This window comes from Hemitrygon akajei, chromosome 1 (assembly GCF_048418815.1).
Source record: "Hemitrygon akajei chromosome 1, sHemAka1.3, whole genome shotgun sequence".
NCBI classification, from domain to species: Eukaryota; Metazoa; Chordata; class Chondrichthyes; order Myliobatiformes; family Dasyatidae; genus Hemitrygon; species Hemitrygon akajei.
This window is the reverse complement of record NC_133124.1, coordinates 46480838-46505088: the sequence shown is the minus strand read 5'-3', so window position 1 is coordinate 46505088 and position 24251 is coordinate 46480838. Positions and strand designations below refer to the sequence as shown.

Sequence of the window (24251 nt, the reverse complement as noted above, 5' to 3'; positions counted from 1 at the left end):
AGTGTGGAGGGCTGTCAGAGTTTACAGCGGGATATAGATAGGATGCAAAACTGGGCTGAGAAGTGGCAGATGGAGTTCAACCCAGATAAGTGTGAAGTAGTTCATTTTGGTAGGTCAAATATGATGGCAGAATATAATATTAATGGTAAGACTCTTGGCAGTGTGGAGGATCAGAGGGATTTTGGGGTCCTAGTCCATAGGACACTCAAAGCTGCTGCACAGGTTGATGCTGTGGTTAAGAAGGCATATGGTATATTGGCCTTCATTAATCGTGGAATTGAATTTAGGAGCCAAGAGGTAATGTTGCAGCTACATAGGACTCTGGTCAGACCCCACTTGGAGTACTGTGCTCAGTTCTGGTTGCCTCACTACAGGAAGGATGTGGAAGCCATAGAAGGGGTGCAGAAGAGATTTACAAGGATATTGCCTGGATTGGGGAGAATGCCTTATGAAACAGGTTGAGTGAACTTGGCCTTTTCTCCTTGGAGCGACGGAGGATGAGAGATGACCTGATAGAGGTGTATAAGATGATGAGAGGCGTTGATCATGTGGATAGCCAGAGACTTCTTCCCTGGGCTGAAATGGTTGCCACAAGAGGACACAGGTTTAATGTGCTGGGGAGTAGATACAGAGGAGATGTCAGGGGTAAGTTTTTTTACGCAGAGTGGTGAGTGCGTGGAATGGGCTGTCGGCAACGGTGGTGGAGGTGGATATGATAGGGTCTTTTAAAAGACTTTTTGATAGGTATATGGAGCTTAGAAAAATAGAGGGCTATGGGGAAATCTAGTAATTTCTAAGGTAGGGACATGTTCAGCACAACTTTGTGGGCCAGAGTGCCTGTATTGTGCTGTGGATTTTCTATGTTTCTTCTATAACCAATACAGCAATGTGCGAGGCTAATTGTGTTGTTATTAGGAAGCAGTTATGAGCAGGAATACCTAGATCAATATTTGTTAATACTATAATTTATTCCATCAAACAGCATTGTTGTATTCCAGTCTTTTTCCAAAATTTACATTATTTGCATTGTTTTACATAAGTGCCAGTACCAATGGTAATTCATAATAGCTATCTGATAATATTCCAAAGCAAGGTACATATTAAGCTTAAATTCTCAATGTGCAATACATTTTAACAGAGCTTCAGAACTAAAGTATCAAGATCAAGTTAATATTTTCATTATTATTTGTAGAGAATAATGTTCAATTTACAGCTCCTATAGAAAGTGAATTGCATCGCATTCAAGCTCAGTGCAAATAACGAAATAAACATCTTAACAAAATTGAGGAGGTATAATACAATGAAATAATCCATTGTAAAATAATTAGCACATCAGATTGGCCCATTTAAGATCATGAGGAATCTTTAACTTTAAAACACAATAATCCAACACCGACTGCTTATAAAGCATAACATTCTCAATTAGCAGCATGAAGCCATGTCACCAAAAGGAGGACAAACTCCAAATAGAAATTGCAGCGAGTATAAAGCGCTCAATTGACATTTATTGTGGTAATTAGTGTATCTTCATTTTAACTGTTCATCATAAACTTTGTGAATAGTGTAAGCTGCTTTATTATACAACTAAAACCCATATAAGTACAATGATTTACCTTCCATCCTATAGATTAGAATATCACCTTTTTTGGCACTACTGTTAAACAGAACTTGTCGTGCTGTAAATTTATTATCTTGGTCCATTGCCAGTATCCTCTAAAAAGGGAGGTTATACACTGTGAACCTATTCAAATTACTACTTCACTCAGGGTTTCTGCAGTTTTACATTGTTTCATCAGTGCAGATAATTATATAGAAAGTATTTAAATAAATAATTGGTTTATTTGATTTCTATGCAATAATATTATAAATCAAAGTTCTGCTTAATTAACACAAAAGTGGAATGTTCTCATACAGACACATTTACATGTAAATAAAAAGCATTCAGCAGTTAAACAATGCTGTAAACCAAAGCAACATCAGCTGTAATTCCAATCCACTTTAAAGGCACTTCTGAGGCAACACACATTTCCATCTTCAGCAACTTGGGTCTACAAGAAAAAGAAATGCGAATTTACAAAATAGACTAAAACTGTTTCTCACGCAAATCATTCTTAGTAAACTGCTTATGCATTTGTTGTGTGCCATATAGACTAAAGCTTCAAAGTTCCATAAGAATCTATCCTCCAGTGCTGGTGATGGGGATGTATTTTCCCCTCAGCGCAGGAATCCCATGATAGTAGGAGAGCATCTTGGAGGTAGTGACCTCAACTCTATCTCCTTAATCACAGTGCTGGAGAGGGATAGGAGCAGACAATTTGCGAAAATATTTAATGGGGATAAGGGGAAATATGATGCTATAGGCAAGAACTTGGGAGCATAAATTGGGAACAGATGTTCTCAGGGAATTTCATGGCAGAAAAGTAGCAAATGTTTAGGGAACATTTGCATGGCATTTTGCATAGGTATGTTCCATTGAGGCTAGGGAAGGATGGTTGGGTAAAAGAACCATGGTGTACAAAGGATGTGGAAAATCTGCTTAAGAAGAAATGAAAAACATATGAAAGGTTCAGGAAACTACAAAATTACAAGGTTGCCAGGAAGGAGCTTAAGAATGAAATTAGGAGAGCTAGAAGAGGCCATGAGAAGGCCTTGGTGAGCAGGATTAAGGAAAATCCCAAGTCATTCCACAGGTATGTGAAGTGCAAGAGGATGAGTCGTGTGAGGATAGGACCAAGCAGATGCAATATTTAATGCATATTTTGCTTCAGTATTCACCAGGAAAAAGGACCTTGTCAACTGTGGGGATGACTTATAGTGAACTGAAACACGAGCATAGAGACATTAAGAGAGATGATGTCATCAATATGGACAGGAGAAGTACCAGAGGATTGGAGGGTTGCAAATGTTGTTCCCTTGTTCAAGAAAGGGAGTAGAGATAGCCTAGGAAATTATAAACCATTGAGCCCTAGTTCAGTGGTGGGCAAGTTGTTGGAGAAGATCCTGAGAGGCAGGATTTATGAGCATTTGGAGAGACATAATCTGATTAGAGATAGTCAGCATGGCTTTGTCAAGTGCAGGTTGTGCCTTACAAGCTTGATTGAATTCTTTGAAGATGTAATAAAACACATTGTCGAAGGTAGAGCAATGGATGTAGTGTATATGGATTTCAGTAAGGCTCCCCATGCAAAGCTCCTTCAGAAAGTAAGGAGACATGAGATCCAAGGAGACCTTGTTTTGTGGATCCAGAATTGGGTTGCCCACTTAAGGCAAACGGTGGTTGTAGTTGGTTTGTATTCTGTATGGGGTTTGGTGACCAGTGGTGTTCTGCAGGTCTCTGTTCTGGGACCCCCCCCCCCTTCTTTGTGATTTTTATAAATGACCTGGATGAAGAAGTAGAAGGGTGGGTTAGTAAGACTGTTGATGACACAAAGGTTGGGGCTTTTGTGAATAGTCTACAGGGTTGTCAGAGGTTACAGCAGAACATCAATATGTTGCAGAACTGGGCTGAGAAATGGCAGATGGAGAAGTGTGAAGTGGTTCATTTTGGTAGGTCAAATTTCAAGATAGACTAGTATCGATGGTGAGACTCTTGGCAGCGTGGCAGATCAAAGAGATCTTGGGGTCTATGTCTATAGGACACTAGGACACTCAAAGCTGCTGCGCAGGTTGACAGTGTTGCTAAGAAGACGTATGGTGTGTTGGCATTCATCAACCATGGGACTGAGTTCAAGAGCTGTGAGGTAATGCTGTAGTTATATAAGACCTTGATCAGACCCCACTCGGAGTGCTGTGTTCAGTTCTGATCACCTCACTACAGGAAGGATGTGAATATTATAGAAAGAGTGCAGAGGAGATTTACAAGGATGTTGCCTGGATTGGACAGCATGCCTCATGAGGGCAGGTTGAGTGAACTTGGCCTTTTCCCCTTGGAGCAACGCAGGATGAGAGGTGACCTGATAGAGGTGCATAAGATGATGAGAGGCATTGATTATGTGGATAGCTAGAAGCACTTTCCCAGGGCTGAAGTGGTTAACATGAGGGGGCATAGTTTTAAGGTACTTGGGAATAGGTAACAAGGGGATGGCAGAGGTAAGTTTTTAACAAAGAGAGTGGTGGGTGCGTGGAATGCTCTGCCAGTGTCAGTGGTGAAGATGGATACAACAGGGTCTTTTCAGAGGTACATGGAGCTTAGAAAAATAGAGGGCTATGCAGTAGGGTAATTCTAGGCAGTTTCGAGAGTAGGTTACATGGTCAGCTCAAGGGTCTGTAATGTGCTGTAGATTTCTATGTTCTATAGTCTGGGGAGGAATATTGCGAATGGAATACAGTGGGAATGCACAGTGTGCATCCTTACAACCATTCTGGTTCACCAAAACTTTTTTTTTGCAAACACACAATGTCAAGACTTTGCAAATTTCCTCTATTCCCTGGCCTCTCACATGTTTTTTTCCATCACCTTTCTTACTACCAGTTCTTTTCTTTGTCTTTCCATTTCTTCCCCATGGACTTATTCATTAATCTAACAGCTTTCTACAAATCACACTGGTCATTGAATCCATAAAACCACACCCTATGACTGGAATGCTAACATTCTCTCCCTGTTCCTTCCACTTCTTCCCAGCCAAACAATATTCAAAATGATAATTTTGAGTAAATGGGCTTGAGGCTCAGAGTAGCTATTATAATTTGGAATGATAGTGAATGTCCAAGGGACTGAATAATCTATTCTGATGTGTTCTGGAAACAGAGGGGAAGCATTTGATTTGATGAAAGTATCTAAACGTTATGGACATTATTGAATGGAAAGTAATAGAAAATAAAGAAAGTATCTAGCACCAGGGACACGGGCAAAGTGAGCATCATATCTCGAACATGTGCCCTATAGTGAAGATCCAGTGCTTGGCTCAAATGGAAAAACTGGCTACATTAACATTATATCATTGTGCTGGGAGTGCCAGTCATCTTTGTGATGGGACTTACTAGTCATCCCCTTCAATTGTCTGCTAGCCTAAAGATTTAACTGGGAGGCAAAAGACCAATGTGCAGAGAGAGGATGACTGACAACTCTTTCAATGCATATAATTCTTTTGGTTACAAAGGTTTCATATTTATGTTTGTTATTTATTAATTATTTTTGTTTGTTGTAATGCAATTATTCCATGAGATTGGAATTTGGTTTCCACATTTCACTTTCATTTCTCCAATAAACAAAACATTTTTCCTTCAGGACCAAAGGACCTGATGTTATTCCTCAGCATTAGGCAGAGCTCAGATGTCACCAGAAGGCAGCTTCTTCCAGCTGATCTGCGAAGTAGCTTTAATTTCTTTTCTTTAGTGTCTCGTTTTCTCTTCTTAAGGGGAATCGGATTCGGCTGGAGTCTGTGACCTCCAGCTGCACTCAAGCTGCAATTTTTTATAGCAGTGGTACCCACTTGCAGAGCTCACTGACCAGCCGTTTTTCCAGTATCCCTAGGATGTGGCCTGGAAGATGCGCACCTTTGGGTTGAGGCCCTGCGGCCCTGTTTACGAACCAGTTCCAAGCTGGTGTCACTGACTGAGGCATCATGACTGCAGATGCTGCTGTCAGAGGCCCCTCTCTCTCTGTGGTGGGGGAAAGTTTGCTGCTGATTCCCAAGTTGGAGTAAGTCTGAACATAAGTGACAAAGCAGACTGTAACTGCATAACAGCGACTGTTTAATTGGTTTAACCTCACTCTGTGGAAAAGGTGGCACCTCTCTGTCACTTGTTAGTGAGAGAGAAAGCCTGTTGTATTGTTACATGAACAATAGTTTTTAGACTGCAGATCATGTCTCTCACTTGGGGCTTTGCTAATGCTTGCTTGGTGGGTGCTGGGCACTGATGCTTCCTGCTGGAACAAGTGGAGGAGAGGGAGGGAGAACTGGCATGGGAAATCCAAAGTGGAAAGATATATATGCTTCCATTCTTTAAAGGAAATATTTTATTCAAAAGCAGGTCCTCATTGGGGGATCAGAAGAGGACAGTGTCAGCAGCTTTAAATTCCTTGGTGTTATTATTTTGGAGGAACTGTCCTGGGCCCAGCACATAAGTGCAATTACAGAGAAAGTATAACAGTGCCTCTACTTCATTAGAAGTTTGCGAAGATTCAGCTTGATAAACTTCCATAGATGTGTAGTGGAGAGTATATTGAGTGGTTACATCACAGCCTAATAAGGAAACATCAATGCCCTTGAAAAGAAAATTGTTTAACAAGTAGTGGATAGTCTATCATGGGTAAAGCCCTCCCCACAATTGTGAATACTACACAAAACAGTGTCACAGGAGAGCAACATCCATCATCAAGGACCCTACTACCCAGGCCATGCTTGCTTCTCACAGTTGGCATCAGGAAGAAGGTACAGGAGCCTCAGGACTCTCAAGGTTCAGGAACATTACTACCCCTCAAACATCGGATTCTTGATCTAAATGTGACAAATCCCATATGATTTTGCTTGAAAAGGCATGAAAAAGCAATGACCAATGCAACAGATTTCTAAGACATGATTGGTTGTTTGGAGTGACGTAGAATGGATGGAATAGCAAAGAATGATTGGTGGCATGTAGGTCTATGATGGCCACCTGTATGAATTTTGCACTAATAAAGGCAAACCTGAAATCTTAGCTGCAATTTCCTCAATATTACATTCTTCATTACTACTTTCCCCATATTCCTTCAGGACCTACACTGCAGGCACCTAGACCTTCTGCTGTCTTATGCTGTGAACACCACAACCATTCCAAGGGCACTGAACATTATAGAATAAAAGAAACCTGCATTTCTGTCTCCACACATGAAGTACATCCTCAGCAGCTGATGGCTTTTCCAATTATATCTCTGGTAGCTATGCAGTAATAATTACAGTGTTGTTGAGTTTAATACAGTGCAGCTGTACAGGGCCCTGGTGAGACCCCACCTGGAGTATTGCATGCAATTTTGGTCTCCAAATTTGAGGAAGGACATTCTTGCTATTGAGGGAGTGCAGCGTAGGTTCACAAGGTTAATTCCCGGAATGGTGGGACTGTCATATGTTGAAAGATTGGAGCAACTGGGCTTGTATACACTGGAATTTAGAAGGATGAGAGGGGATCTGATTGAAACATATAAGATTATTAAGGGATTAATAATAAGGGAAGCATGTTCCCGCTGATGGGTGAGTCCAGAACTAGAGGCCACAGTTTAAGAATAAGAGGTAGGCCATTTAGAACAGAGATGCGGAAAAACTTTTTCATCCAGAGAGTGGTGGATATGTGGAATGCTCTGCCCCAGAAGGCAGTGGAGGCCAAGTCTCTGGATGCATTCAAGGGAGAGTGAGATAGAGCTCTTATAGATAGTGGGGTCAAGGGATATGGGGAGAGGGCAGGAACGGGGTACTGATTGTGTATGATCAGCCATGATCACAGTGAATGGCAGTGCTGGCTAGAAGGGCCGAATGGCCTATTCCTGCACCTACTGTCTATTGTCTATTGTCTAATAATTCAGATTGATAATCATTTGCATCTCCTAAGTTCTAAGTAGGTAGGCCTTGCCTGCTAACAGCCATTCATTGAATCTTCCTGTAACTCCAAAGTTATCCAGGACCTTGGTATGGCAACTCTAACAATTCTTGCACACACCTACAGAGATATAATTTTAGGCTATACCCCATTTGCATTTTAATGACTGTTCAACCATCTGCACAATTTTTCCAGGATTCTGGGGATTTAGAATAAAACCTAAATGGTTCCAGAAGCATTCACTAGACCATCGATTTAAGATAATAAGAAAATTAGCTTCAGGTTTCTAGTTTTCAAGCTAATATGAGATCTGTTAAAAAATATCAAAATACAATTTAAACTTTAGGCATTCCTGTCACCCAGTAATATCACTCACTCCACTATTTTGTTCCATCTGCTCGTTATCCTTCCCTAATCTGGTTCCACTTATCATCTTCTTTATTTATCAGACTTAAGCATCTGTAGTCCCTTGCATCTCTGCATCATTTTCCAGCCTTTGTCTCTACCTCCAGCCTGCCCTCCTCAATTTGTCTCCATTGGCCTTTTTTCTCTCTCCTCTCTCTCTCTTTCTCTCTCTCTTCCTCTCTCTCTTTATCTGTCTCCACTTATCAGCTACCAGTCACTTTACCCTAGATCCATCTCCCCTCCTCAGCTGGTTCCTCCTATCAAAAGACAGTTCCAAATCCTCTAACTTCCCACTATTTTTCTACATTGTATGCTCCCTCTTTTGTTTTTATGCTGTTTTTGACTTCCCTTATCAGCCATGGTTGCCTCATCCTCCCTTTGGAATCCTTCTTCTTCTTTGGGGTGTATCTACCCTGTACCTTCTGAATTTCTCCCCGAAACTCCAGCCATTGCTGTTCTGCCATCATCCCTGCTTGTCTCCTCTTCTGATCAACTTCAGTCAGCTCCTGTCTCACACCTCTGTAATTCCCTTTACTCCACTGTAATAAGGATACATCTGGCTTTTGCTTCTCCCTCTCAAACTGCATGTAGTCATATTATGTTCAAGCTTCCTAAGGGTTCCTATCAGATCTGGTTCATTACCAACACCCAATCTAGAATTGCCTTTCTCCTAGTGGACTCAACCACAAGCTACTCTAAATGCCATCTCACAGACAATCCCTCTCTTGGGATCCAGCACCAACCTGATTTTCCCAATCTACCTGCATGGTGAAATCCTCCAAAACTATTGCAACATTCCTCTTTTTACGTCTTTTCGATCTCCCGTTGTAATCTGTATCCTACATCCTGATTAGTGGCCCACAGTCTGTATATAACTCCCGATCTTATCTCTACTCACAAGGATTCTACATATTCTGAACCTGTGACACCTCTTTCCAAGGATTTGATTTCATTTTTTACCAAATGAGCCACTCTAACCTTCTACTGACCTGCCTGTCCTCTCAAAGCACTGTGTATCTTTTGCCAGACCTGAAAGCACCATACAGGGTTAAAGGCAAGATTCTTAACAGTGTGAAGGACTGAGGTATCTTGGGATTTACATCCATGAATCCTTTTAAGTTGCAACACAAGTTGATAAGGAGGTTAAGAAGGTGTATGGTGAGTTGGACTTCATTAGTCATGGCATTGAGTTGAAGAGCCATGAGATACTGTTGCAACTCCATAAAACTCTGGTTAGACCACATCCTATCTGCTCTTCAATTTACCCACCCCCCGCCAAGCTCCATCTGCCTCCACCTATCACTCACCTACTTCTGTCTCCAAACTGCAACTCTATCTCTCCCCCACCTGACTCCATATGCCCATCATGTTTCATCCTTCCTTGTTCCAATAACCACTTACTTGCCCCCATCTTACAACAACCTCTCTCCTCTTTCTACTATCTTCTCTCTCCACTCCCACTACTGATGCAGCCACCTTCATCGACCCTCTCTGCCTGAGAAGGTATTGCTCAGTCTGCTGAGTACCAGCAACAGATTGTTTGTTACCATGAGTGAAAAGAAGAAGGCTTACTCTCTGAACAATGTAACAACATTGCACCTTCCTTCCTAGTCCACATAAAAGTGGCGCATTTCCAAACCTGGCACCATTTTCAGCCAGGACCTAACACCTGGACTTTCCACCATCTTCCTCTCTCACCATGACATGTTGTCCATTAAATTAATATATACTTACAGTGACATCAGTTTAACAACATGCACTAATTCTAATGCACAAATAGATTATATACTGTATATTCGCACAACGTACTTAACACCAATGTAGAGCCCTTTACTTGTCCTCTACTTCTTCACAAACATCTACCACCTTTAATACACAAGGAGGCAGATCACACAGAACAATGGAAGTATTACAAACTAGCCTGAATTGTGATAGGAACACAGTCCTGGGTAACATTTCATTAAATGAAGCGTTTTGAAAATTTAGACTAGACACATTAGAGGTAATTTGGAGTTGTTTATTCTAATATGTCAAGAATGGCTTTTTATTCATTATGGCAAATATTCAAACAGAGGAAGCACACCTTAAATGTTCAAAGTGTTTGCAGTGAAAATGAACCCTGGAAATATTGCAAACATTTAAAATTAATTGAGTTACTGATCTTTCCTCAACCCTAAATGCTTCAACATTTGCTCTCATGGGTAAAGAAATGTCAGCCTCTACTGCTACAAACATTTCACACATATATACTTACATGGAAAATATTTAGGGTTGTGTACATAAAGGACTCATAGCTAATCTTGTAAGCAACCTTGTACATCTTTTGTAATCTGAAACATTAAAAAAACAAAATAGCATTGCATAAATTAATGTTTATAAAACAATATTGTGAACAACATTAATCAAAATGTCTTTGAATTATTGAAGTTTTTTTTAATTAAAATGTTATGGTTAGGTGAAATACCAGAAGGTTAGGTACCATGAATAAAATTTGGATCTCCTGGTACACGAGTATGAATTACACAGAAGTTTATTTTACCAAATTTAAACAGGTACAATCAGATTTTCATCAACAGCACTAGATTAAAATTAAACACCTACAACTGTGTCGAGTGTTTTAAAATTTGAGATGTTCCAATGTCCTTTCGATCTGTGACATAGTATTGATGTGTTATAACGCTAAATTGGCAAATGCACTTCACCTATCAAGTACATGGATCAGTAATGATTATACTACTGGGGTGTTGGGAGTGTAAAGACAACTCTCATACTTGCAGGCGCAACACGTCAGCCTGAAACTCAATCACAGCTCAGGACGCAAGCTTCATTTTCACAGAACTAGAAATCTAATAAGGATGGTAATAAGGCATCTCGTCCATTGGAACCTGACTAATTCCAGCCACTTCTGACACTTACTAATTCATGGGAAACAAAAGGTAAAGTGAAGGAAGGCTGGTAGTACAACATGGAGGGAAAATGTTTCCCTCTGCTGCCCTCACAGAGATGTAGCACTTCTCCAACTCTGTGCACAACAAAGAACAAAGACTCCCTACATTATATTGGTATCAGGAGAGGAGATTGGCTAGACAGTAAAGATATATATCCTCACCATCCTGTATTTTCTCTTCTTCCATGATAGCCTTTGTACTGTTGCTCAGGCTATCATGAAGGGTGAGATGCTTCCCGTGACATCCAATGGCAATAGGAAAGCAGTTGTTATCTCTGCAGGAAACTGCCATTGGGAATGATGTAAACTGCATTCCAACACACCAAAGATGGGAGAAAATATGCAAACAATGCTTAAAAACATAAATTTCAACAGTTTCACAGTTTTCTAAAGATCCCTTAATTGGGTAGAAATAGTACTACTAATATTCACTTATCACACAATTTGTGAGGGAAATCCAGTTTCTAGGCAATAATCTTCTTTTAATTTTTTGTGTTTTCTTCTCTCTGTGAAGAATGGGTATGAAATATCAAAGGACATTCCCTCTGTGTAATATGGCATTCATATACACAGTGTATTTTTAAAAAGCGCTATTAAAGCCATATTGTGAAATTATTTGCAAGAAAAGATCCAAGTAAATTCTATAACACAATGACAATGTTATAACAGTCTGAAAACCATTCACACTGAGATGTTAACTGATTCTTACAGATCAACACCCTGTACTATATCATCTGTTTATTAATGTACAGAGAGGAACAGGCCCTTCCAGCCCTTTGAGCCATGCAGTTCAGCAACGATTTAACCCTAGCCTAATGATGGGAAAATTTACAATGAGCAATTAGCCTACCAGCCAGTGTGCCTCTGGACTGTGGGAGGAAACCAGAGCACCCGGAGAAAACCCATGAGGTCATGAGGAGAACATACAAACTCCTTACGGACAGCTGCAGGAACTGAACCTGAGTCACTGGTGCTGTAAGTGCTGTGCTAACCACTACAATACCTTGCCACCCATTAATGTTAATGTTATAAAAAGATTAATATTTTCATTGTTGCCAGATTCACTCTTTTATTAAGGAAAACTTCTTGTAAAACAAGTGAAATGTCAGAGATTTAAGTGAGAGAAGTGGTAATTCCTTTACTTTGAGGCATCAGGAAAGTTAGACTCCATAAATTCGATACACAACACTGCTTTTATTGCAAAAGAGGAGCATGAAAGATGATGTATTTGGCAAAACACAATGGATTGATTTAACTGAGCCCTGTGTTACTTCAATAGGAACTGAGAGAGCAACTATCTGATAACAGTTTCACTTGTATTCTGATCAAAACTGTAAGAGAATTGTTAATTAGCTCTACTCCCTTGATCCTTTCCCCATGACTGAACAATTCTTTCTCTTCTGCATTTTGCACGATTATGCTGGTTTCTCATGGCAGATTGAATTCTAACATTAGAAATTTAATTTCTTAAGTTTGGAAGTAAAATGTCTCTGTTCAAAACATTTTAGCTTTCTTTAACTTTTTTCCTGTCTACTGGAAAATATTTCATAAGTACTAATTCAATGACACATGAAGCTACTTGCTGCATAGGTTTCGGTACTCTGCTTCTTACCTACACAATCTATCTAGAGTTATGAATACATTGTGCAGTATTGTTCATGAATATAATGGTATGCACAATCTCCTCTCATTTAAAATTATATATGCAGGTTTTATTTAAGATAAATACTGTGGTAATGCCCTGGTGACATAGCAGTTAACGCACGCTATCATAGCTTGGGGAGTTGTAGTTCAGAGTTCAGTTCTGACGTCATCTGTAAAACATTTGAACGTCCTCACTGTGAACATGTGGGTTTCCTCCGGGTGTTCTGGTTTCCTCCTACAGTCCAAAGATGTACCAGTTAGTAGCTAAACTGGTTATTGTGAATTGTTCTGTGATTGCGCCAGGGTTAAATCGGTGGGTTGCTGGGCAGTGTAGAAGGGCCTAATTTAGTTGTATCTCTAAATAAATAAATATTTTCACAAGCTTTTGTTGATTCAATGGATGCTCAATTTGGATTAGGATCCAATTAGGATCATAATGCCTGATTCAGATTAAATGTGGAATCCATGCTACCCCGTGATTGTATATAGCATACTGTGACAGTTCCTACCCAGAAATGCAGCAAGATTTCACAATACACTTGTTCTCTTCCTGTTAAGTGGTCTTTATGTTGAAGCCAACATACTAAACAAGTTTGCTCATCCCAGTAAGAGGCAATTAATATAAAAAGACATTGCAGCTTATTGGGTTATCCTGCTTCTAAAAGAGAGAGCGATGATTATGAGTAAAACACAAAATGATGTTAAAGTCATTGTAACACAATTAGCAGAGTGGCCATGAGGTTAGAAGAAGTCATAAACATGGGAAGTTGTATAGGGTATATAGATCCCTATAGGTGTATAGGCTATATGAGTAAAGAGATCTGTACTCATCTCCACTTCTTTGATCAAGATCTCTAAGCAAGATAAGAGCCCATGGAAAGATGCTAGCATGGATAGAGCATTGGCTGATTGGCAGGAGGCAAAGAGTGGGAATAAAATCAGCTGTGGGTGATGTGTGGTATTCTGCAGGGGTTAGAGTTGGAACCGCTTCTTTTTTATTTTTTATGTCAATGATTTGTATGACAGAATTGAGGGCCTTGTGGCCAGGTTTGCAGATGATATGAAGACAGATGGAGGGACAGGTGGTACTAAGGAAGTACAGAGGCTGTGGAAGGACTTAGACAGATTAGAACATGGTTCCTCATCCGGGGTTCCAGGAAGCCATAGGCTTCCACAAGACATTGCTCGGGGTTCCATGAGAGACTGTGGTTTTAAAAAACAATCATTGTTTTTTTGAACTTTGTGTGACGCGCAATGCTAGCGCTCGCAGTGGTGGGCAGTGACTGACTCAGCAGACCCATTAGCAACTTCATTAGAAGTCTCTCAGCCCATTACAGCAGTGCACAGTAGGACCATGTTTATTTGGTTAAGTCCATTCTCAGCTTTTGATATGAGATGCGGGAGGCTGTTGATAACTGGTAAGTGCTGTATTGCACAGAGGGGAGGATGTTTGGCTGATGAGGACTGTGAAGTGCATTCTCCAAGCATTGAATGGACTCGCCCATTTTTATATTTCATTAACCCCTGCGTTTTATAGGCACATGGTTCAATGTGTTGAGTTTTGAATTACAATCTTCTGAAATTGCACTAGTGCAACAACAGACACAAAAAAGTCTGTCTTTACAATGAAAACAACTTATGAATGGGTTTTAAATCAACAGGTGATCGTAGTTGTCTTATTCCATTGTGCCTGGTCTGTGGCAAACAACGTACAAATGCAACAATGGCTCCAGCAAAATTGAAAAGACACTGAACTACAAATCACAGCCAAATGACACATAAAAGTGCTGATTATTTTAAACAATTATTGGAATCTCAAAACAAACAGAGTAAAGCTTTTGTTAATGAAGTCACAATCAGTAAAAAGATTCAGGAAGCAAGTTATTTAGTAGCAGGACTGACTACCCAGAAAAGGAAAAGTCACACAGTTGGTGAGAACCTAATAATGCCAGCATATAAAATTAGAGTGGGTGAAATGCTAGGACAAGATGCAGTATGAGGAACTGAAAAGGTTTCATATTTAATGATGATGATGGCTGGTTCTTTGCTTGCAAAGATCAGGAGGGAAGAAGAGTCCTTAGGAGTGACAGCACGGTCATTGGTGACTGTAGAGCCCAATTCTGGATCTCAGAATCTGGAGGTGTAAGGACACGGGAACAGCTGGAATGCCAGCACTTGGGTCGTAGGGTCTTTCCTGTGTCTCCGCTTCTCCTCAGCAGTTGCTCTCCCGGATTCTGCAAAGTTCTTTGCTGCTCCGTGGATCAGTGTACTCCAGTGCTCTGTCACAAGCCAGCTGTTGTCACTTCTTGGCCTTGATGTTTGCCTGAGCGAGCTGCTGCTTAAGTTGGTCTTTGTACCTGTTGCGCAGGACCCCATGATCTCTCTTGACCTGAGGGAGTTCTCTGCAGAGCACAGCTTTCGGTAACCTGGAGTTGCCCATGTGGAGCTACCTGAGCAGCAAAATGACTTCAATGCTTGGAAGTTGAGCCTTCTCCATGACTTCATTGTTGGAGACATGATCCTGCCAGCTCTGTACTCCTGGATTTTTGTGGACAGACACAACTGGTGATTCTTCCACACGTTTCTGGAGATGCCTGAAGGCACTGCTAGCTCTGGCGAGAGATTGTCATACTACCATAGAGGTGTTCGAGATGATGCTGCCCAGGTAGGCGAACAGCTCAACTATGACGAGAAGGTTGTCGTCAATGGTGATCTGGGGTGGGTTGTAATCGCATGAGGGGATTTCTGATGGAAGATCATTGTTTTCTTCAGGCTGACCATTAACCCGAAAGCCCTTGCAGCCTTGGCAAACTGTGACTGCAGCCTGTAGCACATTCTCTGTGAGTGTGAGAAGAGCACAGTCAACTGCAAATAGTAGCTCGAGAATGGTCTGTCACATGGTTTTTGTTCGGGCAAGAAGGTGACCACTCTCAAACAGTAAGATAAGTCGACGTACTGAACACATGTCACTTGATGCTGAAGAGGTTTTGTGTGATAAACTGAAAAACAACAGCTTCTCAATCCAGGGTGATGAGTCAACAGATTTCACCAATAAATGTTATGTTGTAGCATCTGTAAGATTTGTAAATGATGGTGAAATTCAAGAAAGCCTTTTTTCTGCTGCAAAGGGCTGTCAGAAACAAGCAAAGGCCAAGATATATTTAATGTTTTATCTTCATATCTGAAAACAAGAGAGCTGCCTTGGAAGAATTGTGTTGACATCTGTACTGATGGTGCCTCGTCAGAGGTTGGCTCCATGAGAGGCTCCTTTCTTTGAGTAAAAAAAGAAAATTCTGATGTTGGCATGACACACTGCTTTCTTCACAGAGAGGTACTGATGTCAAAAACTCTTGGAGATAAAAGGAAAAAAGCTCTTGATGATGCTAAAAAATGGTAAACCTTCTTAAATGCGCACGTTCTTAAAGTGTGTGCTGAACAGCTGGCTGGTGTGTTTATGGACATTTTTAATCTCCTCCCAGTGTGAAGTGCCCTCCTGTTTCAAATTGTCCATCATGGTCCCTGTACCTAAGAAAACCAAAGTAGCATGCCTGAACAATCACTGTCCTGTCACACTCACCTCAATTATATGCAAATAGAAACACAGAAACATAGAAAACCTACAGCACAATACAGGCCGTTTGGCCCACAAAGCTGTGCCAAACAGGTCCCTACCTTAGAACTACCTAGGCTTTACCCATAGCCCTCTGTTTTCTGAGCTCCATGTAGCCATCCAGGAGTCTCTTAAAAGACCCTAGAGTTTCCGCCTCCACCACCGCTGCTAGCAGCCCACTCCATGCACTCACCACACTCTGCGCAAAAAACTTACCCCTGACATCTCCTCTGTACCTACTTCCAAGCACCTTAAAACTATGCCCTCTCGTGCTACCCATCTCAGCCCTGGGGAAAAGCCTCTGACTATCCACACAATCAGTGCCGCTCATTATCTTGTACACATCTATCAGGTCACCTCTCATCCTCTGTTGCTCCAAGGAGAAAAGGCTGAGTTCACTCAAACTATTCTCATAGGGCATGCTCCCCAATCCAGGCAACATCCTTGTAAATCTCCTCTGCACCCTTTCTATGGCTTCCACATCCTTCCTGTAGTGAGGCAACCAGAACTGAGTACAGTACTCCAAGTGGGGTCTGACCATGGTCCTATATAGCTGCAACATTACCTCTCGGCTCCTAAACTCAATCCCTCGATTGATGGAGGCCAATGCACCGTATGCCTTCTTAACCACAGAGTCAACCTGCATAGCAGTTTTGAGTGTCCTATGGACTCAAACCCCAAGATCCCTCTGATCCTCCACATTGCCAAGAGTCTTACCATTAATGCTATATTCATCATACTTGACCTACCAAAATGAACCACTTCACACTTATCTGGGTTGAACTCCATCTGCCACTTCTCAGCCCAGTTTTTCATCCTATCATTGTCCCTTTGTAACTTCTGACAGCCCTCCACACTATGCACAACAGCCCCAACCTTTGTGTCATCAGCAAATTTAAGAACCAATCCCTCCACTTCCTCAACCAGGTCATTTATAAAAACCACAAACAGTAGGTGTCCCAGAACAGATCCCTGAGGCAAACAACTGGTCACCAGCTTCCACGCAGAATATGACCTGTCTACAACCACTCTTTTCCTTCTGTGGACAAGCTAGTTCTGGATCCATAATGTCCCTTCGGTTCCCATGCCTCCTTACTTTCTCAATATGCCTTGCATGGGGTACCTTATCAAATGCTTTGCTAAAATATATTGAGAGGGTTGTTAAAAACTACATCTGCAGCATACTACCACCCACACTGGGACCCCCACAATTCGCCTACTGACAGAACCTGTCTACCAACGACGCCATAACCACAGCACTACACGCTGTCCTCATTCAGCTGGAGAAGAGGGATGCATACATTAGAATGATGCTCTTGGACTACAGTTCAGCATTCAACACCATAATTCCCTCCAGTCTTGACAGGAAGCTCAGAGACCTCGCCCTGCACCCCACCTTGTGCAGCTGGATCCTAGACTTCCTATCAGATTGTTGAAAGGTGGTAAGGATGGGCTCCCTCACCTCTGCCCCTCTGACACTTAACACGGTTGCCCCCCAGGATTGTGTTTCGAGTCCCCTTCTCTACTCCCTTACACCCACGACTGTACTGCCACATATAGCTCCACTCTGCTGAGCAAATTCGCAGATGACATGACTTTGATCAACCTTATTTCTAGCAGTAATGAGCCAGCCTACAAAGAAGAGGTTGACACCTTGACACAGTGGTACCAGGTAACAACCTCTCCTTCAATGCCCAAAAAACAAAAGAGCTAATGGTGGTTTATAGAAGGAATGGAGACAGGCTCGGCCTGAACATCATCAATGGGTCTGCAGTTGAGAAGGTGAGTGGTTTCAAGTTCTTTGGTATACACATCACCGATGATCTCACCTGGACTGTACACACCAGCTGTGTGTAAAAAATGCACAATAGAGTCTCTTTCATCTCGGGCGACTGAAGAAGTACAGCATGGACCCCACAAATACTCAATACCTTCTACAAGGGCATCATTGAGAGCATAATGATTGGCTGTATCACTGCCTAGTACAGAACAGCACCAACTTTGATTGCTGGGCACTACAGAGAGTGGGTATGGACAGCCCAACACATCTGTGGATGTGAACTTCCCTCAACCGAGGACATTTATAGCAGCAGATGCAGAAAGAAGGCACGTAAGATCATCAGGACACCAGTCATCCCAATCATAAACTGTTTCAGCTGCTTCAGTCTGGTAAATGCTACCACAGCATTAAAGCCAAGACCAAGAGGCTACAGAACAGATTCTTTCTACAAGCCATTAGACTTTTAAATTCACATGTCTGTATATTGCAACGGAGTCATAACGCAAAGATTTTTACTTCCTCATGTTGGGGATGGATGTAAGATTTAAATAAATTCTTAATTCTAAACAAAGACCTTGAAAATGTCTAAAAAACTATGTGAAAACATGGACAAAGGACTACATACAGAAATTTGGGGGCTTAGCAGAGGAAGGGTGTTTAAGCTGAAAGGTGAATTGCAACAGTTCTTTCAAGAAAATAGTAGGCCAGATTTTGCTGTGTGCTTTGAAGATGAAGAATGGCTGCAGAAACTAGCCTACTTAACAGATATTTTTCATCATATGAAGCAGCTGAACAAATCCCTGCAAGGCCCTGGAGAAAATGGTTTGACTTCAAGTTACAAAATTCTTGGATTTAAAAGGAAACTGAATCTTTGGATAAATCCTGTTGCAAAAGGAAATCTTGAAATGCTTCCACTGCTACTTGGGCTTGAGAGTGAGGAAGGATATCAGAAAGTCTCGAGTCCTTTTGAAAATCACCTGGAAGAACTGCAGAACAAAATGGAACAGTATTTTCCTCATATTCAACACAAGTGTATGATTGGGAGAGGGACCCTTTCTCCAAATCTTCTGCCCAGCCTGAGAACTTGACTTTGAGAGAAGAGGAAGAACTTTGTGAGATGCAGTCTGATTGTGCACTCAAGATGAGATTTACTGAACGGCCCCCGTACAATTCTGGATTTCTGTGAAAGAAGAGCAATCTGCCATTCATAGGAAAGCAATGAACATTTTGCTGTAGATTTCAACGTCTTACATGTGTAAGCAAGCTTTTTCTTGTTTAACAAACATCAAAAGCAAGGATTGAAATCATCTCATTTCAGTTGAAGGTGAAACCCGAGTGTGCTTACCTCAAGTTCAACCCAGAACTGAGTATTTGTGGAGCAAAAAGCCAAGCACAGGTTTCGCATGCTAGGCCTATACTTGAGCCTGATCATGTTACTAAGTAAGAAAATGTTTTTTCAAAATCTTGTATAAAATTGTGTCTTAGGCTTGTTATGAATGTACCACAGCTCGGAGGGGCCGAAGGGTGCGGGGTAACCCCCTCCTTTGTGAGAATCGCAAGATCACTATTGAGTCCATTCAGGAGACCCAGGAAATGAGAGAAAGACATGCAGAATCCACAAGTCGTTGGAATGTGTCTTGGCCTCCGAGAGGCGGACCCATTGATGCCGGCTATTGTCTCTTGGAGAAGGACTTGTGCATTGCATCCTGTACAATGCATCGACGCCCCAGGCAATGAAACGAGGGGGAGGTTGGTGGAGGGATTGCATCATCCCAACCTGATTGACATCTGAGACCCTGTGAGTCAGGATAAAAAGAGGGTCTGTGGGAACAGCCCCTCAGACGCACCAGAAGAAACGCCAGCGATCCCGTAATAGCAAGAAACCAGGGGAAAGGCCACGTGCGTCCGGTTCCATTTGCCCTGGAATCGGTGGGCCCTTTTCCACGGCCGAAAGGTTTTTAGCTAACAACGGGGAAACCAACTCCCAACGACTCTCGATGGATTGACATCATAAAAGGAATGGGCAAGTTTTAAACCCGTCTTTCTCTCCAACCCAAAAGCTGCAGCTTGAATGAATACATTATCCCCTAGACAACGATAGAGCTATTTCTTATTGATTATTATTATACCCGCGCTTTTAGATTTAGTATTGACGACGTATATTATCTGCATGTTTGCATTGACATTATTTTGTGTATTTTTTTTATCAATAAATACTGTTAAAAATAGTACCATCAGACTTCAATGGACCTCTCTATCTTTGCTGGTAAGTGACCCAGTTACGGGGTACGTAACAGGCTATATTTTCATTCATATTGCTTTGGTTTATGGTTTTTTAGTACATTTACTATTTTTGCCAATAAATGTTCAGGTTGTAAATAGCATTAATTAAAATCAATTTACCACCTTTATTTAATTAAATCTACCAAGCCTACCTTTAGAAAAATTAAATCCTATTTTGGCTTAAGCCTGTTATTTAACTGAAATTTATTATGTTTGCCATATGAATTTTTAAAATTTATGAAAGGGAAAGAAAGAGATTAACTTCAAGAAAGGTAAGCTAAGCTTTAACTTGGTTCTTTTCAAGAAAGGTTTGTTAAAAATTCAGTCTCTACTCAACAGAGTATTGACAATTATTTTTGGATTATTATATCTACAACTTGCTGATCACGCTAATGGTAAATATAATCATTTTTAAGCAGGGGGTCCTGCTTATTTCAAGGATTCCTCCAGGGCAAAGCAGTTGAGAAAGACTGGATTAGAAGAATGGGCAAAGAATTGGCAGATGGAAAACAGAGTCAATAAGTATATGGTCATTCATGAGAGACTACTGCTACTGCTATTCACTTTGGTGAAAGAACAAAAGCACAGACTATTATCTAAAAGGCGAGTTCAGATTCCTCATGCAGGATTCCTTAAAGGTTAACGTGCTGATTGAGCAGCCTAGAATATAAAACAAGGATGTAATGCTGAAGCTTTACAAGGCCCTGGTGAGGCCTCACTTAGGAGTATTGTGAGCAGTTTGGAGCCCCTTCTCTAAGAAAGGATGTGTTGACATTGAAGAGGATTCAAAGAGGGCCACAAAAATGCTTCTGGAAATGACAGGCTTATTATATGTGAAACCTGTACTCGCTAAAATCTACAAGAATGAGCTTACCATGAATATAGCTGCCATTCTAAAACATCATTTTAATTATAGTACTTTGCAATCTCTAAATTAAGGGGTGAAATCACTTTGGATTCTGCGTGGGAACAGAAATCAAAAAAGCCTCCAGTACACCATGCTGTAAAAATGTGTCCATATTATGCCAACTCATTGAAAAGTTCATTTCAAGTCAATTCAACAGAATGCAAAGAAATATTAAACATTACCCAATCTAAGTGAAAATATCATCCTCACTACATAATCTGGTTTCATCATTTGTTTTAAAAGAACTTAAAAGTTGTTTTAAAATCAGAGTAAAAGACTAAACTTTACTGAAACCAAGAATCCTGAGCACCAATAGAAAATGATAATAAGGTCTCAACTACATCTTCTAGGTGAGCTGATGGCTCTCATTGGTAGATGAATTAATGAGAAAACTGTAGGCAATGGGGGAAAGTCTGGAGCAGATTCTGGTAGATGGAGGTTTTGTGATACTCTTACAATTAAATTAGCATTCCTCCATCTCATGATGCAACAGCAGGGAATTCTAATTTTATTAGCTGTTGGTGACTAGCAGTGAACTTGAAGACTCCTAAACTGGGAAGACCTAATTCCTACATTGTTCATCATAAATAACTTTGCAAAGGTGGCCATCAACAAGAGCCTACTTAATCTAATGGTTGTTTGAAGTCGTCCAAATGGGAGGCCTAAAAATTGAAATTTATGAACTCAGAGATGATCATACCACAACCCATGAAGACTTTCCTATCTTTTATGTGTAATATATAAGCACAATGCTACACAAAGGTCCAGATTAGGTTATTGTTCTGAACATTAAAATTAATATTTTCACAAACCATGTGATTTTAGAAAATGATTAATTTATTTTGTAAGATCCTAGCATGTTTACTTGTGCCTTGAATGTTGTTTTGCTTTGCACAGGAGCATATTATCTCTGAATAGGGTTTAATAATGTAAGATTCAAAAGGACAGCTGCATCAGGCATCCTGGCTTAGATTAATCTGTTTATCTGCTCAGACAAAGCCATATTTAGTGCGATACCTCTGAATAAAATGGTTGTATTAAGGTGACGAGATAGTGTTGTGGGTTATGCACTAGCCTTTAAATTCCTAACACCTCTGCTGTCAGCTGCCTCTAAAAGTTTCATGTTAACAGCATTCAGGTAATCTCAGAATAATTCCTGTCAGTATTAATGCTTCCAACTCTAAATTACAATGTTATTCTCACCCAAAGGAGTCACAAGATGACAGGTGTGGTGAGCTGAAGCATCACTCTGGGTATTTTCTGATCCAGTTTGAGACATGTTGCTCTGCATCAGATCTGAATACTCATCACATTCTATCCCTCTCAACCCCATTCTACAGCTTGTTCCCTGTAGCTTTTGATGCCCTGACTAGACAAGAACCTAACAACATTTGCTTTAAATAAACTCAGAGCTTGGCCTCCACAGCCATCCATGGCATGAATTCCACAGATTTGCTACCTTCTCATCTCTGTTCGAAATGGACACTCCTCTATTACTAGGCTGTGCTCTCTAGTTCTGGACTTACCCACTATAGGAAATATCCTCTCCACATGCACTATGTCTGGGCCTTTCAGTATTCTATATGTTTCAATGAGATCCCTCTCTCATTCTTCTAAACTCCAGTGAGCACAGGACCAGAGCCATCAATCACTTCAAATACATTAACACTTTCATTCCTGTAACCATTCTTGTGAATCTCCTCTAGACCCTCTACAATGCCAGCACATCCTTTTTAGATGAGGGGCCCAAAACTGCTCACAACATTCCAAGTGCAGTTTGACCAATACCTAATAAAACCTCGGCATCACGTCTACTGACTCAACCTGCAAGTTAACCATTAGGGAATCCTGCTCAAGGACTCCAAAGTCATTTTGCACATGTGAATTTTGAATTTTCTCCCTCTTCAGAAAATAGTTTAAGCCTTTATTCTTTGTACCAAAGTGCATTACCATATACCTCCCTACACTATATTCCATCTGCTGCTTCTTTGCCCATTCTCCAATCTATTGAAGTCATTTTGCAGACTCTCTGCTTCCTTAACACTACCTATCCCTCCACCAATCTTTCTTATCATCAGCAAATTTGGCCACAGAGCCATCAATTTTATCATCCAAATCGTCGACATATAAAATGAAGAGAAGCAGCCCCTATACCGACCCCTGCGGAACACCACTTGTTACTGACAGCCTACCAGAATAGGCCTGTTTCTTTATTGACTTTTTGCATCCTGCCAATCACCTCATCTTCTATCTATCTATGCTAGTATCTTTCCTTTAATACAATTGGCTCATATTTTGTTTAGCAGCCTCGTGTGCAGTGCCTTATCAAAGGCCTTCTGAAAATCCAAATAACGAACATACACTAACTCTCCTTTGTCTATCCAGTCTGTTACTTCCTCAAAGAATTCCAATAGACTTGTAAGGCAAGATTTCCCCTTAAGGAAACCACGTTTACTTTTGACTCCTCTGTCATGTGTCTCCAAGTATCCTGAAATCTCATACTTAATAATGGACACCAACATCTTCCCAACCATTGAAGTCAGACTTACTGGCCATAATTACCTTGCTTCTGTCTCCCTTCCTTCTTAAAGTGTGGAGTGACATTTGCAGTTTTAAAGTACTCAGGAACAATTCCAGAATTTGGTAATTCTTGTAAGGTCATTAATAATACCTCCACAAACTCTTCAGCTACTTCGTTCAGCACATTGGATGTAGTCTATCTGGTTCAGAAAAATTATGTACCTTCAGACCTTTCAGCTTCCCAAGCACCTATTCTTTAGTAAGAGCAACTACACTCACTTCTGCCCCAGACACTCTCAAATTTCTGGCATACTGTTAGTGTCTTCCATGTTGATGACTGATGCTAAATAATTATTAAGTTCATTGGCCATTTCTTCATCCCTCATTACTACCTCTCCAGCATCATTTTACAGTGGTCCAATATCCACTCTCACCTTTCTTTTACTCTTTATATACCTGAAAATACATTTGTTATCCTCTTTGACTAGCTTACCTTCATATTTCATCTTTTCTCTCCTTGTATTTTTTAAGTTGCCTTCTGTTGGTTTTCAAATCCTGTATCTTCCTGCTAATTACTGCTATATTATATGATCTCTCTCTTTCTATATTTGATTTCCCTTGTCACCCATGGTTGTCTCATCCT

The 24251-nt window shown here is 40.8% G+C and overlaps 1 protein-coding gene across 1 annotated transcript in view; it reads right to left on the bottom strand.

The window, feature by feature from the left end:
• Nucleotides 1-949: 949 nt before the first annotated feature.
• The window catches only part of alkal1 (ALK and LTK ligand 1), a 44238-nt gene continuing 20936 nt past the window's right edge, over nt 950-24251 (bottom strand). The window contains exons 5-6 of the mRNA XM_073051823.1: nt 10172-10247; nt 950-2048 (exon numbers count right to left, since the gene is read on the bottom strand). Of these exons, the coding sequence (XP_072907924.1) occupies nt 10183-10247 (65 nt within the window). The 3' untranslated portion in view covers nt 950-2048; nt 10172-10182. The remainder of the gene's footprint in view (nt 2049-10171; nt 10248-24251) is intronic.